This window comes from Macaca mulatta, chromosome 3 (genome assembly GCF_049350105.2).
Source record: "Macaca mulatta isolate MMU2019108-1 chromosome 3, T2T-MMU8v2.0, whole genome shotgun sequence".
Lineage (NCBI taxonomy): Eukaryota > Metazoa > Chordata > Mammalia > Primates > Cercopithecidae > Macaca > Macaca mulatta.
Window position 1 is genome coordinate 179,100,819 of NC_133408.1, and position 18,661 is coordinate 179,119,479.

The 18,661-nt window shown below is 39.8% G+C and overlaps 1 protein-coding gene across 13 annotated transcripts in view; it reads left to right on the forward strand.

Annotated features, from left to right (window-relative positions):
• UBN2 (ubinuclein 2) overlaps positions 1-18,661 on the forward strand; it is a 77,789-nt gene that overhangs the window by 28,197 nt on the left and 30,931 nt on the right. For all 13 annotated transcript variants that reach the window (XR_013415641.1, XR_001443894.3, XR_013415639.1 and 10 more), the window contains 9 exons: positions 82-219; positions 874-977; positions 2,874-3,363; positions 7,184-7,254; positions 10,250-10,379; positions 13,008-13,126; positions 13,958-14,071; positions 14,599-14,742; positions 16,758-16,808. Coding sequence is in view for 7 of the 13 variants with exons in the window: in XM_001108123.5 (XP_001108123.2) it covers positions 82-219; positions 874-977; positions 2,874-3,363; positions 7,184-7,254; positions 10,250-10,379; positions 13,008-13,126; positions 13,958-14,071; positions 14,599-14,742; positions 16,758-16,808 (1,361 nt within the window). In the remaining 6 variants the exon portion in view is untranslated. The remainder of the gene's footprint in view (positions 1-81; positions 220-873; positions 978-2,873; positions 3,364-7,183; positions 7,255-10,249; positions 10,380-13,007; positions 13,127-13,957; positions 14,072-14,598; positions 14,743-16,757; positions 16,809-18,661) is intronic.

Here is an 18,661-nt window from a genome sequence, read left to right on the forward strand (position 1 = left end):
CTGCCATGGTGGATGAATTTCTTTGACATTTATAGAGTTAAAGACAATAGGATATAGCTGAAACTTTTTTTTTTAATCTAGTATGACGAATTAGTTCCCGCTTCTCTAACAACAAAATATGGAGGCTTTTATATCAACACTGGCACTCTACAGTTTCGCCAAGCTTCAGATACTGAAGAAGATGATATTACAGACAACCAAAAGCACAAGCCACCCAAAGTGAGTTTATCAAACATTGCAACAGTAATGAGAATGTTCAGTTATTCGGATTTTTTTTAATGTTACTTGTGTCACAAGTGTGAATGTAAGGAAAAGTAAAATACAAACCATTGTGTCATGGATATATAGTTACATGCTTTAAAATTAAATTATGTAGATACGGGAAAATTGGTATTTACATCATAGAATTATATTTTCTTTGAAAAACTCTTTACAAATGTGGGCTAATAATTTACTGTTACTGGGAGAAGGTTATATTTCTCGGATGGGTTAAGACTTCCTATAGAAATGACTAATAGCTGTTACCTTTCCTGAGATGTCATTTGTAACAAACTCTATAGAATTTGTATACATTGTCTTTGGGAAAGATAGAGTGTCCTTAGATAAATGTTTCTTGAAGTGTGGTCCAAAGACTTACTTATACCGGAATCACCAGAATGCTTGTTTAAAATGCAAATTATGAGGTCCTAACCCAGATAACTGAATCGAAACCGGAGGTGAGAGTGCTCTTGAACCCCAAGGATCTGCATTTATAACAAGTGATTGTAATGCACACTGACATTTGAGAAAAACCACTGCTAATGCTGGATTGCTAACATCAAAGAGTAAAGCATTGATACTTTCATAAATGATCATTCTTTTACCATTTTGCAGGTCCCCAGAATAAAAGAAGATGATATTGAGATGAAGAAGCGGAAGCGGAAAGAGGAAGGGGAAAAGGAGAAGAAGCCAAGGAAAAAAGTACCCAAACAACTGGGGTACGTTCAGTTAAACCTAAGAAGGGAACTGGTGTCACAGTATAACTGTCTCTCCCTTTAGAAAGATATCTTGCCATTAACTAATTCAACTTAGCTGAGTCTAATTTAGTATGTTATTGACAAATATTAGTGACTTATATTTAATACTACTGTAGTATTTGTTCATAAGTAGAAGGCCTTGTAATCTTAGAGACTGAGTGTTTTAGATGAAATTTATAGATTGATTCATTAAGTATTTTGCTCATTATAACTTTTACCAACAAGAACCAGTTTGAAAAGATGTTATAAACATTGAAAAAACTGTTCTAATCTTTTGGTACTAAAACTAAGATGCCTGGGGAATGAGGATTAGCAGTAGCCTATATGGGAACAATTTATGGTTGTTCTAATATTTAAAATTTTTATTTGATTGATTGATTGATTGATTGATTGATTAGAGACAGATTCTCATTCTATCACCCAGGCTGGAATACAGTGGCCCAATCTAGGCTCACCGCAACTTCCGTCTGCTGGGTTCAAGCGATTCTTGTGCCTCAGTCTCCCAAGTAGCTGGGATTACAGGTGTATGCCATCACTCCCAGCTAATTTTTCTATTTTTAGTAGAGAATATTTTAGTAGTGAAACATGAGGGTTTCACTATGTTGGCCAGGCTGGTCTCAAACTCCTGACTTCAGGTATTCCGCCTCCCTCAGCCTCCCAAAGTGCTGGGATTACAGACGTGAGCCACCCACTGCACGCAGCCAAAATTTTCATTGATTGTATATAGCTGTTCTTTTTTTTTTTCCCTCCTTGAGACAGGGTCTTCTGGCACAATCATGGCTCACTGCAGCCTCAATCTCCTGGGTTCAAGGGATCCTCCTGCCTCAACTACCTGAGTAGCTGGGACTATAGGCATGTACCACTATGCCTGGCTAATTTTTATATTTTTGTACAGATGGTGTTTCGCTGTGTTACCTAGGCTGGTCTTGAACTCCTGGGCTCAAGTGATTCACTAGCCTCAGCCTCCCAAAGTGCTGGGATTACAGGCATGAGCCACTGCACACAGCCAGTATATAGCTAGTATTAATGATATTGCTGCTAAAAACGAAATAGAATTTCTCAGAAGCCTTACATCAGAAGAACAAAATATTTGTATAATGTAGTCAAAAATTACCAATTGCCTTGACTTCTCTGTGGCTTTTTTCACAGAGCTAAGGGAAAGACACTTGCGAGAGGCCGAATTTTCTTACTCTACTTAGCAGTGGAGGCGCATCTGAATTTTGGGTTATCAATATCCATAAGGTTGATGTAGGGGGTATTTCTCTCCCTCTAAAACTTGGGATTACAGTCATTAAAAAATTAGGAGAAAAAATGTATGTATTACTAATGGTTGTCTTAAATGTTCATTATTTACAAGTAGACTTCTTTGGGAACGTAGGCTACAAGTAATCCCTTTTATTGAATGTGTTGTTTTTCAACTTTATAACTTATTCATGTATTCAGCTAATATTTATTAAGTACCCTGCTGTATACGAGGCACTGATGTAGGGTTTGGGTTGTATAACAGTGACTGAAACATGGGGCTGCCTTCAAGATGCTAATAACCTTTTAGGTTCTGTAGTGCACATAGAAGCATTTTAAGCTATAGGATTTAGAAAAGATTTCTAGGAGGAAGTAATAGCTAAACTGAGCTGTTTCCACATTTTCTTCCCTATAATGGCCATTTACCTATTTGCCTTTCATGGGTGACATTCCAGATTATTCTGAAGAAGATGCTATTGTAATGGTATAAGTTAATAAGAAATTAAGAAAACTGCTCTGTCACCTGTCAAATGATTATTTTAATTCTGTGCCTGCTTATTTATATGACACTTTAAAATCACACATAGCCTAACTGATCATTTTTTTTCTTCACAGAGTTGTGGCTCTAAATTCACACAAGTCTGAAAAAAAGAAGAAACGTTATAAAGATTCTCTTTCTCTGGCTGCCATGATCAGAAAATTCCAGAAAGAGAAGGATGCATTAAAGAAGGAGTCTAACCCCAAAGTCCCAGTGACCTTGTCAACCCCCTCTCTAAATAAACCCCCATGTGCTGCTGCAGCACTGGGGAATGATGTCCCGGACTTAAATCTGAGCAGCACTGATCCAGACCTTCCTATTTTTGTTAGCACAAATGAACATGAGCTGTTTCAGGAAGCTGAAAATGCCCTAGAGATGCTAGATGATTTCGACTTCGACAGATTACTGGATGCTGCTTCTGACGGTAGCCCCCTATCTGAATCGGGGGGTGAAAATGGAACCACCACCCAGCCAACCTACACTTCTCAGGTTATGCCCAAAGTGGTACCTACACTCCCAGAGGGTCTACCTGTACTTCTTGAAAAACGTATTGAAGACCTTCGTGTAGTAAGTGTAATAATTCTCTTGCTTTTTATTTGCTGCACAAACATGAGAATTAATGCTTTTGTTTGTTTGTTTTTATTTTCCACATAACACTGATATAATTGCTTTTGTTTTTTAAAAGATAATAACCTACAATCCCAACATTTTTATAACTTTTTATTTTCCATGTTTCCTTTTAGACCTTTCTTTTTTTTGAGACGAAGCCTCGGTCCATCGCCCAGGCTGGAGTGCAGTGGCGTGCTCTGCTCACTGCAAATTCCACCTCCTGGGTTCAAGTGATTCTCCTGCCTCAGCCTCCTGAGTATCTGGTATTACAGGCGCCCACCACCTCCCCCAGCTAATTTTTGTATGTTTAGTAGAGATGGGGTTTCACCATGTTGGCCAGGCTGGTCTTGAATTCCTGACCTCAGGTGAACTGCCTGCTTCGACCTCCCAAAGTGCTGGGATTACAGGCATGACCCACCGCACCCGGCCTAGACCTTTTCTTTTAAATAGAAATAACTGGCTGGGCGTGATGGCACATGCATGTAATCCTAGCACTTTGGGAGGCCAAGGCGGGTGAACCACTTGAGGTCAGGAGTTTGAGACTAGCCTGGTCAATATGGTGAAACCCTGTCTCTACTAAAAATACAAAAAAAACATTAGGTGGGCGTGGTGATGCGTGCCTGTAATGCCAGCTACTTGGGAGGCTGAGGCAGAGAATTGCTTGAACCTGGGAGGTCGAGGTTTCAGTGAGCCGAGATTGTGCCACTACACTCCAGCCTGGGTGACAGAGCAAGACTCCGTCTCAAAAAAAGAAAAAAAACCCAAATAAATAAATAGAAATATCTTAGTGATAACATCAATAGAGTTGATTCTTTTATTATTAAATAGGATTCACCTGACTCTAGAGTAGATGGCATAGGTATTTTGTTATCCCATGTGGCCCCATCTCTATAATCTTAGTTTCTTTTAGGTTTTAAAAAGTGCTAATGATGCAATTCAGGTTTTTCAAGGTGTAATTATTAATAATGGCTTATCATTTATTTAGCAAGAACCAGTCCTGTGTGTTAGTTCCTTATTTATAAGATAGGGACTGCAACACCATCTTTTTTGGCTGTTTTTAAGGTTAAACATGGTGATGAGCATGAAGTCAGACACATGGTAGGCAGTAACGTGTATAGAAAGTGAGACATCTCCTTTCTGTCTCCTTTCTGTTACCTTGGAAATCACAGCAAGAATTAATAAACCTATGGATAATCAAAATACACAAGATAGCCAAAGTATTTGCCTCATTTTGTGAATTTAGAAAGATAAATTATATGTATTGTATGTATATATATATCAAAGAGAAGGGTATGTATGCTGAATTTCAACACTCAAACTGCATACCAAGGATACAAAGTTAAGTGAATCATAGCCCTACCCTCAAGGAGCTTATTCTTTAGTAAATAGATATGGAAACAGTATCTTGTTTTTTGAACTGTGGATTGAGACTTATCAATGGGTTGGAAATCACAATAGAAGGTAAAGGCCAGCATATTTAAAAAATGAAATAAAAATGGCCAGGTGCGGTGGCTCACACCTGTAATCCCAGCGCTTTGGGAGGCTGAGTTGGGCAGATCACCTGAGGTCGGGAGTTTGAGACCAGCCTAGGCAACATGGTGAAACCCCATCTCTACTAAAAATACAAAAATTAGCCCCGCATGGTGGCAGGCGCCTGTAATCCCAACTAGTTGGGAGGCTGAGGCAGGAGAATCGCTTGAACCCGGGATGCAGAGGTTTTGGTGAGCTGAGCCTGCCATTGCACTCCAGCCTGGGCAACAGAGCAAGACTCCATCTCAAAAAAAAAAAAAAAAGGATAGGAATACGTGCTAATACATCAAAAGTAGGTTCCAAAAATATTGTTGTATGACATTTTTGTTTATATACGTGTGTAACTACTGGATGACTAAATCTAATTTTCTATAGCTAGGTCATATAAAAAGTCTTGCGGTTATAAAGTTTAAAATTCTATCAGAAATTCTTCTAGATGTTTTTACTCAAAGGAAATCTATTTTTTATTCACATTAGGCTTTGGTAAGTACTATAGATACATCATGGAGACATTATAACTTAATTTGCAGTTTGATACCTTTTATGACCTGTGATGGTGATTGAATTTAAAAATAGGCGGTACTAATTTATTATTCACATTACTTTTTAAAAAATATTGTTTTTGCCTTCACCAAATCATCAGTTAAATGACCTTTTAAAAAATCCTTTATTTCAACAGTTGTACTATTGATTCCATATTACTTTTTCACTACATGTTTGACTTTTTAACTTCCTCTTAGAGATTACCAACTCTACTGATTTTTTTGTTGTTGTTGACTATATCTAAGATTATTTTTTTTCCCAAAACATAGCACACTGCCTCCAGCCACACATTTCAGCTGGATGATTGACTGTATCCTGGTCAGCAATCCTCATGGAATGTAGCTAACTCTATTAATAATTATGTCAGTGACTCCTTAAGGACAGAGTCCTAGATCTATCTTCTTGGATTCAAGTTAGATATGGCGCCAGATTCTTTTGTCTGCTCGTAGAAGTCTGCAGCTTCAGTGTGGGTCGATCACACGATTTGGACCTTTTCTTTTTTTTTTGTCCTACACTATTTTTGTTTGTTTGTTTTTTTTGAGACGAAGTGCAGTGGTGCGATCTCAGCTCTCTGTACCCTCCACCTCCCTGCAACCTCCGCCTCCCGGGTTCAGGTGATTCCTGCCTCAGCCTCCCAAGTAGCTGGGACTACAGGCGCGTGCCACCACACCTGACGAATTTTTTGTATTTTTAGTAGAGATGGGGTTTCATTGTGTTAGCCAGGATGGTCTTGATCTCCTGCTTCAGCCTCCCAAAGTGCTGGGATTACAGATGTGGGCCACTGCACCCGGCCGATATTTTAAAAATCTGTAAAAGTTGTGATCCTAAGAATATGAAAAACAAACAGATCAATTCCCATCAAGGTTAAGAGCCTCTGGAGGGACCATGGGCCTGCTGACACCTTGATTTCAGCCCAGTGATACTGACTTTGTACTTTGGACTGAGGAAGGATAAATTTCTCTTGTTTTTTTTTTTTGTTGTTGTTTTTTTTTTTTTTTTTTTTGAGACGGAGTCTCGCTCTGTTGCCCAGGCTGGAGTGCAGTGGCCGGATCTCAGCTCACTGCAAGCTCCGCCTCCCGGGTTCACGCCATTCTCCTGCCTCAGTCTCCCGAGTAGCTGGGACTACAGGCGCCCGCCACCTCGCCCGGCTAGTTTTTTGTATTTTTTAGTAGAGATGGGGTTTCACCGTGTTAGCCAGGATGGTCTCGATCTCCTGACCTCGTGATCCGCCCGTCTCGGCCTCCCAAAGTGCTGGGATTACAGGCTTGAGCCACCGCGCCCGGCCAAATTTCTCTTGTTTTAAGCCAAAAAGTTTGTAGTTTGTTACAGTAGCAGAAGGAAACTTACACAGTACCCAGCTGAACTTGAATCTCTCAAATGGCTTTGCCTGTCTGTTCATCACAACTCATTTGGTGTTCTGATAGGAACTTCTTTTTTTTTTTTCATTAGATATTAATCTCAAAGTAATTGTTTATTGCAGCAGGGCACAGTGGTACATACCTATAATCCCAGCTACTTGGGAAACTGTAAGGTGGGAGGATTGCTTGAGCTCAGGAGTTTGATACCAACCTGGGCAACATAGTGAGGCCCTATCTCAAAAAATAAAACAAAACAAAAACCAAAAAACCTTTGAACATGTGTCCTAAGAATACAAAATAGAGTAATCGCTTATTTTGAATTATGACCATCTTTCTTGTTTCTCTAGGCTGCCAAACTTTTTGATGAAGAAGGAAGGAAAAAATTCTTTACACAGGATATGAATAATATTCTTCTGGAGTAAGTAATTTTCTTTAAAAAAAATTAAGAATGATTCATTAAAAAATGTAATAGGCCTTTGAGCTACTGGGTGTTTGGCAGGTCTTGGGCATGAGTTCTTCCCTTTAAGCCTTACAGCATGTGTGATTCACATTTGTTTCTCAGCAAAATTATGTTTCTGCATGTATTGGTTTTCCTGGACCACTTAGGATAATCAAAGCTTCCAATAGTTACAACTGGCAGAGCAAGTGACCACTGTAGAGGTTGGATATTTAGCTAGACTTAAATGTACTTCATGTCACCTTATGTGAAAGTGTCTTTCTGGGAAATGTTAGAGCATTTATATATGGATTTGGCATGATTTTCCATCTACTTTTATTACTTACACTGGGGAATAGTAATTCCATTGATACCTAGTGAGGTTAATTATAATTTGTACAAACTTTTATAGTCAAATGGAAAGTACAGTTTTGTAAAGAAATTGTGGTTGTGAGGTAGGATAGAGATAATGTAGAGGAGATAGCAGTTAGATTGAGAATAAGGTGAAGGTGGATATATAATATAGATTGTATTTAAATTAGCAAATTTTGTATTTAACTTAGCAATAATTTTGCACTCAGAGTTTGATACTAATGAAGCAGTAGGTTCTAAGGTTGTGGTCAAATAAACCGAACTTGTAAACCTTGTTCTCGACTTAAATTTTAACCATTGTTTCCAGGAATCAGCTATATAATTGGATGCAGAACTGGTCAAAAAGTAATCATGGGGAAAATAGCAAATTTTCACCTTTCTGGTGAAAATAATATTTGCTTATTCTTAGTGATTTAGTAGCATCATATATTATAGAAAGACACAGGAAAGGCCAGGCATGGTGGCTCATGCCTGTAATCCCAACACTTTGGAAGGCCAGGGTGGGAGGATCACTTGAGCTGAGGAATTTGAGAACAGCTTGGGGAATATAGTGAAACTCCATTTCTATAAAATCTACAGAAAAATTAGCCAGGTGTGGTGGTGCACACCTATCATGTCAGCTACTCGGGAGGCTAAGGTGGGAGGATTCATTAAGCCTGGGAGATTGAACCTGCAGTGAGCTGTGTTCGTGCCACTGCACTCCAACCTGGGTGATAGAGTGAGACCCTGTCTCCAAAAAAAAAAGAAAAAAAAAAAAAGAGAGAAGGAAAAGGGAAATAACGGGAAAAGGAAAAAAGGAAAAGGAAAGTAGTATTTATAATACTATAGTTGCCATCTTTTAAATACATAATGGAGATAGTTTCTCATGAGATGTGAAGAAGGGCTGGTTGAATCATTGCTTCTGATAATGCTTGTAATTTGTTACAGTCTATTATTTTGGAGTACTTAAAAATAGACTCAGAAAACATATAGTCTGCTGCTAGTATAGTGGCAGAGGAGTTTCTCATTTCTGTTCCTAGTTATTTTAACCAGGAATTTTCAGATGGAGTCTTTCTGCCTGGCAGCCAGACAAATGCTTTCTATCTACACCAGCTCCTTTTCCCTAGTTCCCTTTAAAACTCCAGACTCAGTGAACAGTGCAGCCATGACTTGTCAGAGCTGTTCCAGATTCCATAGTCAGGGATCTGACCAACTCTTCTTTTTCTTTCCACCTGTGAACCCAAACTGTGATCAGGTCCTTCTCTTGTGACTGAGGCTGTTCTTTTTTATTTTACTCTTCTGTAAAAGGGAGCAACTGTTTCTGTCCTGGGAGAGTCAAAAGACCATCCTTGGGACATAGCTTCTCAGATAAGCAGAATATCAGCATTCCATATACAGGCTTTCCTATTTATTCCTCTCATGTCTATCTTAAAACGAATCTTTCCATTTTTTGGAGCCCATCTGCTTTTTATTTCACAGAGGGTATGCCTCCAATTTCACAAGTACTAGTGTTCTGAGTTGAAGTTTTTCCCTTTTAGTCACTTTCTTATTCCCTCAGCCTCTTTTTCCACTTTCCTAAACAAACATGTCTTATTTTCTGTATTGAGTTGCCCTCCTAAGAGAATATGGAACATGATTATTTAGAGTAGGAACTCCTGTGAAGCTATCCAGTTGTATTGGTGATGCCTCGCCATTGCTTCCTTATACTAGGGGAAAAAAAGATCAGTTTGTTGGAATAGGGAACCCTCTTCCCCCTTTTTTGCCTGATTGAATTTTGCCTACTCAGAACACTAGATCAAGAGATACACAACATGCTGACTCGATTTCCTTGCCTACTACCTAGAACAGACATTGCTCATAATTTTTTTTTTTTTTCTTTTTTGAGACAGGGTGTCGCTCTGTTGCCCAGGCTGGAGTAGTGATGTGCTCATGGCGCACTGCTGCCTTGACCTGCAGGCAGTTGCCACTGGGCTGAGGGGTAGTATAATATCTCTTTGAGGAAAAGAGCTTTTGGTTAATTACAAATTTATTGTGCTTTACCTGAAAACATAGAGTTTGCCCCTGTAACCCAAAAAATATTTCCAGCTTGTTCATGGTTATAGAAGTTCTACTCTTAGACTAATAGAATACTTTTATAGCATTACTATTTATTGGTATGGGGCTGGGCGCAGTGGCTCACACCTGTAATCCCACACTTTGGGATCGAAGGCCAAGGCGTGTGGATCACCTAAGGCCAGTAGTTCAAGACCAGCCTGGCCAACATGGTAAAACCCCGTCTCTACTAAAAATACAAAAAACTTAGCTGGTCATGGTGGCGGGCGCCTGTAATCCTGGCTACCTGGGAGGCTGAGGCAGGAGAATCGCTTGAACCCAGGAGGCAGAGGTTGCAGTGAGCCGAGAACACGACATTGCATTCCAGCCTGGGCTACAAGAATGAAACTCTGCCTCTAAATAAATAAACAAACTATTTATTGCTATGGGTTCCCCCTGCCCCCCCATGAAAAATACTCTTTAGGAAATCATGAAAAGATAAAATGAGAACAAGAACTGGCTTTGCTTTCTTGTCTGTACAATGCCACCTAAAACAAATTCTATATTGTTCATTGTTGTTAACTTTTTTGGCCAGCATTGAGTTACAGCTACAAGAACTAGGCCCCGTCATTCGCAGTGGTGTCTACTCCCACCTTGAAGCTTTTGTGCCATGCAATAAAGAAACACTAGTAAAACGTCTAAAGAAGTTACATCTCAATGTCCAGGTAAGAGGAAGAACAATAATATCTACATCTTGGGTTTCATAACCTGTAAAGACAACTTGTTTTTATTTGGGGCCTTTGCACATTAATTGATTTAATATAAGTACTCACCTTTTTTTTTTTTTTTTTTTTTTTTTGCTTTTAATACAGGGTCTTTCCCTGTTTCCCAGACCGGAGTGCTGTGGCGTGAACATGGCTCTCACTGCAGCCTTAACCTCCTGGGCTCAAGCAGTCCTCCCACCTCAGCCTCCCAAGTAGCTGGGACTACAGGCTGGCATCATCACACCTGGCCATTTTTAATTTTTTTTTGTAGGGACAGGGTCTCACTATGTTGCCCAGGCTGGTCTTGAACCCCTGGCAAATTTGAAGTTATTTAATATCCCTTTGGCTATGGAAGAAAGATATCTTACCCTTGCTTTTCTTTATATGGTTTTATCACATATATTTGTATCCCTAAACATTTTATTTAGTTTTGCATGTTTTTGAGCTTCATTTAAAGAAATACTGTCTGCTTTCTTCTGTAGCTTGTAATGTCCAATATTGTGCACCTGAGATTCATCTTATGTCTACATATAGCAGAATTATTTTTTTTTTGGAGACAGAGTCTCGCTCAGCCCAGGCTGGAGTGCAGTGGCGTGATCTCAGCTCACTGCAACCACCATCTCCCAGGTTCAAGCAATTCTCCTGTCTCAGCCTCCCGAGTAGCTGGGATTATAGGCACCCGCCATCATGCCCAGCTAGTTTCGTATTTTAGTAGAGACGGGATTTCTCCGTGTTGGCCAGGCTGGGGTCTTGAACTCCTGACCTCAGGTGATCCTCCCAGCTCAGCCTCCCAAAGTGCTAGGATTACAGGCGTGAGCCAACGTGCCCAGCCGGAAATACATTCATTTTTACTGCTGGGTACACAGCGTTCCATTGTGTGAATATATCCCAATTAATTTGTCCATTTGACTATTTATGGATATTTGGGTTGTTTCCGGGAAGAAGTCTAAGCTACATAATTCTTCAAAAGTAATCATCTAGGAACGATGATACTGGATGTTCACTTTTTTTTTTTTTCTGGCCACTGCGCCTGGCCAGATGTTCACATTTTTAAAAATAAGATTTTATGTCGTATGTGTTACCATATTTATTTACTGGTGTTCATGGAATAGGTTAATATGTACATTTTTAAACATAGGATTTTACGTTATATGTGCTGTAATATTTACTGGTGTTCATGGAATAGGTTAATATGCTTATTTGTAATATTCGTGTTTTTAAAATCTTTTCTTTTTTTTTTTTTTTTTTTTTTTTTTGAGACGGAGTCTCGCTCTGCCGCCCAGGCTGGAGTGCAGTGGCCGGATCTCAGCTCACTGCAAGCTCCGCCTCCCGGGTTCACGCCATTCTCCTGCCTCAGCCTCCCGAGTGGTTGGGACTACAGGCGCCCGCCACCGCGCCCGGCTAGTTTTTTGTATTTTTTAGTAGAGACGGGGTTTCACCGTGTTAGCCAGGATGGTCTCGATCTCCTGACCTCGTGATCCGCCCGTCTCGGCCTCCCAAAGTGCTGGGATTACAGGCTTGAGCCACCGCGCCCGGCCTAAAATCTTTTCTTTACCAAAAATCACATTTTAAAAACAGTTGTTTTGGCTCGGTAGCTCACACCTGTAATCCCAGCACTTTGGGAGGCTGAGGCAGGCACATCACTTGAGGCCAGGAGTTTGAGAACAGCCTGGCCAACATGGCAAAACCCTGTCCTACTAAAAATAGAAAAATTAGTTGGGTGTGGTGATACACACCTGTAGTCCCAGCTACGCGGGTGGCTAAGGCACGATAATCACTTGAACCCAGAAGGTGGAGGTTGCAGTGAGCCAAGATGGTGCCACTGCACTCCAGCCTATGTGACAGAGCGAGACTCTGTCTCCAAAAAAAAAATTGTTTCAGTGAAGAAAAGTAAAGTCTTATAATATTTCTGCACCTATAATGGTGATAAAAGTATGTTTTAAGTAGTTACATATATATAGTTGCTTGCAAGATGAAAGTAGTAAATTGATTGATTAAAACTATCAGATGCAAGCCTACTTTCTTTTTTGTCCGGAAAACCCACATGAATAAGAGTTTTCGGGTTCCTTTCACTTTGTCCTTGACCTTGCATTTTTACTTGCAGCCTAAGTCAGAATTACTAACCGTAAGAGAATAGGATACCAACATCTGGTTGGTAGTCACCCAAACCAAACACGTGTGTTCGTGTTCCAGAGCAGTGTCTCTTCTTAGGGCACTGGTTTCCCATCATAATGGAGATTAACCAGTAGTAGTCTATACAAGTAGAAGACAATGATTTTGTTTTATGTTATCTATATGAAAGTGTCCATGGGGCATTTTTAAGAGTGTAATGGAACACCATTAATAACTATGCTGGGCAACAGGGAAAAACTGGGACTCTTCTTGGGTAACTTGGAAATGTCAGTCTAATTGTATATCTAGTGTGTATTACAAAAAGTCAGTGTTGTAGGAGAAATGTCCATATTTAGATATGCTAATATTTCAAATCTATAATTGGTATCTAAAACATAATTTTTATCTTTTGAGGACCTGCTTACAAAATTTTGTAAATATGTCTGATAAAAACTTTTAGTATGTTTTTCTTTTTAGGATGATCGTTTAAGAGAACCTCTGCAAAAACTGAAACTGGCTGTTAGCAATGTCATGCCTGAACAGCTATTTAAATACCAGGAGGACTGCCAGGCTCGTAGTCAAGCTAAGTGTGCCAAGTATGTATCTCTTCTATTTGGACTGGCTTTTGTATTTGAGAAGTGTATGTATGTATGTATGTATGTATGTGTGTATTTTGAGACGGAGTCTCACTCTGTTGCCCAGGCTGGAGTGGAGTAGTACGATTTTAGCTCACTGCAACTTCTGCCTCCCGGGTTCAAGTGATTCTCCTGCCTCAGCCTCACAAGTAGCTGGGATTACAGGCACCTGCCACCACACCTGGCTAATTTTTGTATTTTTAGTAGAGAGAGGGTTTTACCATGTTGGCCAGGCTGGTCTCAAACTCCTTACCTCAGGTGATCCACCCGCCTAAGCCTCCCAAAGTGCTGGGATTACAGGCGTAAGCCACCGTGTCTGGACGTGCATTTGAGAAGTGCTTTTAGCTATTCTGATGTTAAGTGGACCTCATTCTCAAGTAGAAATCCACATATACCACTGACATGATATAATTGAGTATTTTGTAAATGGCACTCAGTTGCTTTGGAGTCAGAGACAAAAGGTGTTTGTTAATGGATTGTACGGAGGTGATCAAGCAAGAGCTAACACTGTTGAGACATTTCACAACCCCACCTTGACTTGCTGTGGTTGAATGCAAGTATTTTCTGAACTAAAAGATGAATGTTGGTGCCTTTACATTGTAATTTGAAGTCCTTGTTTACCAAACTACTTTATAATTCCTTTCAAATTCGAAGTATTTTGTGGAAAGGTAGATTCCCTCTTTACCCTCTCTTTTAACATTCAACTAGGCAATTCAACAAGTGTTTATGGAGCATATTATATAGGCAGTGATGGGTTGAAAGTTTGTTTTGTAAAGTGGTTTTCATTTTTAGATTGCATACAGATGAAGAACGTGAAAAAAATGGATCCGAAGAAGATGATGATGAGAAACCAGGAAAACGTGTCATAGGACCAAGAAAGAAATTCCACTGGGATGATACCATCAGGTAAGATTTAATTAGTTTTCACTTTTAATGTATAATGCAGAAGTAAGATTCCTCATTTAAAACAAAAAACAAAAAACTCTGTAATAAATATAAAACTAGATTGGAAGCAACCAAAGATTAGTGTGTAGAAAAAAATTATTCAAGAGAAGATGAACTGGGCTCTACTATCCTCAGAGTATTATTGATTTTATTTTCATATACACTGTAATACTTTTTATAAACTGATCTAATAATGGAGTGAGTCATACTGGTTTCAGAAGGTGAAGTACTTTCAACATATTTCTTCTTGAGCCATCTTTCTCAATAGTATTTCTGTACCCCAAGTAGAAAACCATCCCTTTCAATCTTTGGTGCTTTGATTAAAGATACCAAAGGAAATTGTTTCATATTGGGGCTTTGACTGTGGTGCAATGAATGATACATGTTAGAAATTGTTATTTTCTGAATTTTTCACATAATCTATATTATTGCTGCCAAATTTATGTTCTTCTAAAAAAAGTTTCAAATTTAATTTTCAATCTGTTTAGAACTTTGTTATGTAACCTTGTTGAGATCAAATTGGGATGCTATGAGTTAGAACCAAATAAAAGCCAGTCTGCTGAAGATTATCTTAAGTCTTTTATGGAGACGGAGGTGAAGCCCCTGTGGCCTAAGGGCTGGATGCAGGCAAGGTAAGAAATGCAACTTACGGGATTTTATTTAATTTTATTATTATTGCTGTTATTAAAGATATACATACACATACACATACATGACATTGATTTTGCTAAGAACCTAATGTATTCAGCATGCTGTATAGTCATCTCAGATGATCCTTGCTTTGAAGACCTTAAGCACTTAAATGACAAAACAGTCATGCATACACAGAGATAGATGTAAAGGTGATATTTTACTTAACATTTTTTTTAACACCCAAATTTGCTAGTAGAGAAAAAGAGAGAAGACTGGGTCCCAAATGGTTATGAAGTTTGGAAGAGGAACTTCATATGGGTAACATGAAGATAAGGAACCAAATACAGGATTAGAGCATAAGCAAAGAGACATAGCCTTAGGTTCTTTTGAAAATAGTCATTGTAGAGGCCGGGCGCAGTGGCTTATGCCTGTAATCCCAGCACTTTGGGGGGCCAAGGCAGGCGGATCGCCTGAGGTCAGGAGTTCAAGACCAGCCTGACCAACATGGAGAAACCTCGTCTCTACTAAAAATTCAAAATTAGCCGGGGTGGTGGCGCATGCTTGTAATCCTAGCTACTTGGAGGCTGAGGCAGGAGAATCGCTTGAACCCAGGAGGTGGAGGTTGCAGTGAGCCGAGATCGCACCATTGCACTCCAACCTGGGCAACAAGAGTGAAACTCCATCTCAAAAAAAAAAAAGAAAAAAGAAAATAGTCATCGTAGGCCAGGTTCCCAGTGGCTCACACCTGTAATCTCAGCAGTTTGGAAGGCCAAGGTGAGAGGATTACTTTGAGCCCCAGGAGTTTGAGAACAGTTTCAAAAAATAAGTAAATAAATAAAATATTCAGTGTAGAGAAGTATCTCAAGAAACTAAGAGTCACTCTGTTTAAAATCTCAAGGGTTGGCCGGGCATGGTGGCTTAAGCCTATAATCCCAGCACTTTGGGAGGCCGAGACGGGCGGATCACAAGGTCAGGAGATTGAGAGCATCCTGGCTAACACGGTGAAACCCCGTCTCTACTAAAATATACAAAAAATTAGCTGGGCGAGGTGGTGGGTGCCTGTAGTCCCAGCTACTTGGGAGGCTGAGGCAGGAGAATGGCATAAACCCGGGAGGCAGAGCTTGCAGTGAGTTGAGATCTGGCCACTGCACTCCAGCCTGGGCAACAGAGCGAGACTCCGTCTCAAAAAAAAAAAAAACCTCAAGGATTAAGTAAAGAATGTCGCCCGTTGCGGTGGCTCACACCTGTAATTGCAGCACTTTGGGAGGCCGAGGCAGGTGGATCACCTGAGGTCAGGAGTTCAAGACCAGCCTGGCCAACATGGTGAAACCCTGTCTCTACTAAAAATACAAAAATTAGCTGGGCGTGGTGGTGGGCACCTGTAGTCCCAGCTACTCAGGAGGCTGAAGCAGGAGAATCACTTGAACCTGGGAGGCAGATGTTACAGTGAGCCGAGATTGTGCCATTGCACTCCACCTGGGCAACAAGAGCAAAACTCTGTCTCAAAAAAAAGAGTTAAGTGAAGAATGTAAAAATTAAATTTGGCTAGTTCTACCCATGATCTTAAATTACTCCATCTTACATCAACAGAAAAGATGTGTTGACCAGGTATGGTAGCTCACCCCTGTATTCTCAGCACTTTAGGAGGCACAGGGCCACGGTGTGAGGATTGCTTGAGGCCAGGGGTTCAAGACCAGCCCGGTCAACATAGTGAGATCTCTGACTCTGCAAAAAGTTTTAAAAATTAGCTGGGCATGGTGGCACGCACCTGTAATTCCAGCTTCTTTGAAGGCTGAGTTAGGAGGACCATTTGAGCCCAGAAGGCCTAGGTTACAGTGAGCTATGAATAAAACTCTCCATAAAATAGATTATTGAGTATACTGTACCATTATAACTTTTACTTGGTAAATAAGCAAGTAGTAGTCTGTTGAAAATTAAATTACTTTAAAAATAAAACAATTATGTTATTATCTGCTATAAAAAAATAATAATTGTGTTCTTTAAATTTTTCCAGAATGCTTTTTAAGGAAAGCCGGAGTGTTCATAATCATCTTACTTCTGCTCCGTGAGTAAATGCAGACTCCAGATTGCTTCATTTATTCACATTATGTGCTTTAGTGATCAAAAGTATCATTTATTAAATGCTAGTTGGAATAGGACTTAAAAAGATCATTTTGACCATTGACTATTTAGATTTCAGAACACATTTATCTATTGAAATAATTGTCAGGCTACTCTCTAAACACCTACTAAATGCATAGTGTGACACATAATGGCCTGGGATTCTGGTAGTAGGGAAGCGTGAAGGCTCAGGGGTTTTCCTTTGTTCCTGGGCCTTCTACCTGCCAGTCTTTTTCTCCACCTCTTAACGTCCATCTGCATTTGTAATCCACAGCCCTCTGCTGTCTTGAGTTTACCAGGACAGATCCATATGCACACCCACCCTTGCTGTGCTGCAGAGTGTTTTCCATAAAATTCACCGACTCTTGAGGTCTTTCCTTCTGTTCAAAACGGGGTATTTCCTTAGTGATGTGATTACTAGAGAAAGATCTTTTATCTTACCCACATAAAACAAAAAGGCAAGTTTTTTCTGTGGTCACCTTTTTGGTTGACTATTGGTCAATTCCAGAACAGTTTTATTTTTCCCTACAACTTGGGGCACCTTCTCTGTAGCCTGCAAGGGTGGCATTAAGGGTTAAAACCTGGCAGAGTGGCTCACGCCTATAATCCCAGCACTTTGGGAGGCCGAGGTGGGTGGATTGCTTGCCTAGGAGTTAGAGACTGGCTTGGGCAACATGGCGAAACTCCTTCTCTACAAAAAATACAAAACTTAGCAAGGCATGGTGGTGTGTGCCTGTAGTCCCAGCTACCCAGGAGGCTGAGGTGGGAGGATGGCTTACGCCAGCCAGGGAGGTGGAGGTTGTAATAGTGGAGATCATGCCACTGCCCTCCAGCCTGGGGGACAAAGCAGACCTTGTTTCTAGGGAAAAAAAAAGGGGGTTATTAAAATATAAAATTAGCAAGTTACTGAGAATTTACTGAACACTCTTAATTCAATATTCTGCTGAGAGGTCTGTTTAACATCTTTTGGGCAACATTATAAAATTCCTACTCTCCTTGTATGCAATTATATAGGAGTTTTTTAGTTTTTAGGAAGGACATTTCATTATTACAGTTGACCCTTGGAACAACACAGGAGTTAGGGATTTCACCCCCTCACCCCACACACAAAAATCCACGTGTAACTTTCAGCTCTCCCAGAACTTCACTGCTGATAGCCTACTGTTGACCCGAAGCCTTACTGATAACATAAATAGTTCATGAACACATTTTGTATATTTTATGTACCATATACTGTATTCTTAACAATAAAGTAAGCTAGAGAAAAGAAAATGTTAATAAGAAAATCATAAGGAAGAGAAATTATATTTACTGTTCATTAAGTGGAAGCGAATCATCATAAAGGTCTTCATCCTCAGGAGTCAACTGTATATCATCAGGGATGTATTGAGTTGGTTGTGGTTTTTGGTTCTTAGTGTTTTTTTAGTATAAGTTCTAAGTAGTTTGGTTTCATATATTATAGGCTTACTTGTTGCAAGTGTTTTTGTTGTCTTTGAAATAAATTTTATATACATATGTATATGTTTGTGTCAGTAGTATTTTTGGCTTTAATTTCCCTGTACAGTAGTCCCCCTTATCCTCAGACAATATACTCCAAGATGCCTGCAGTGGATGCCAAAACTGCAGACAGTACTGAACCCTACATAGACTATTTTTTCTTATACAGACATTCCTATGATAGATTTGAGTTTACAAATTGGGCGCAGTAAGAGATTGACAACAACAATAATAAAAGAGAACAGTTTAACAATATACTATAATAAAAGTTATGTGAATGTGGTTTCTCTCTATTTCTGG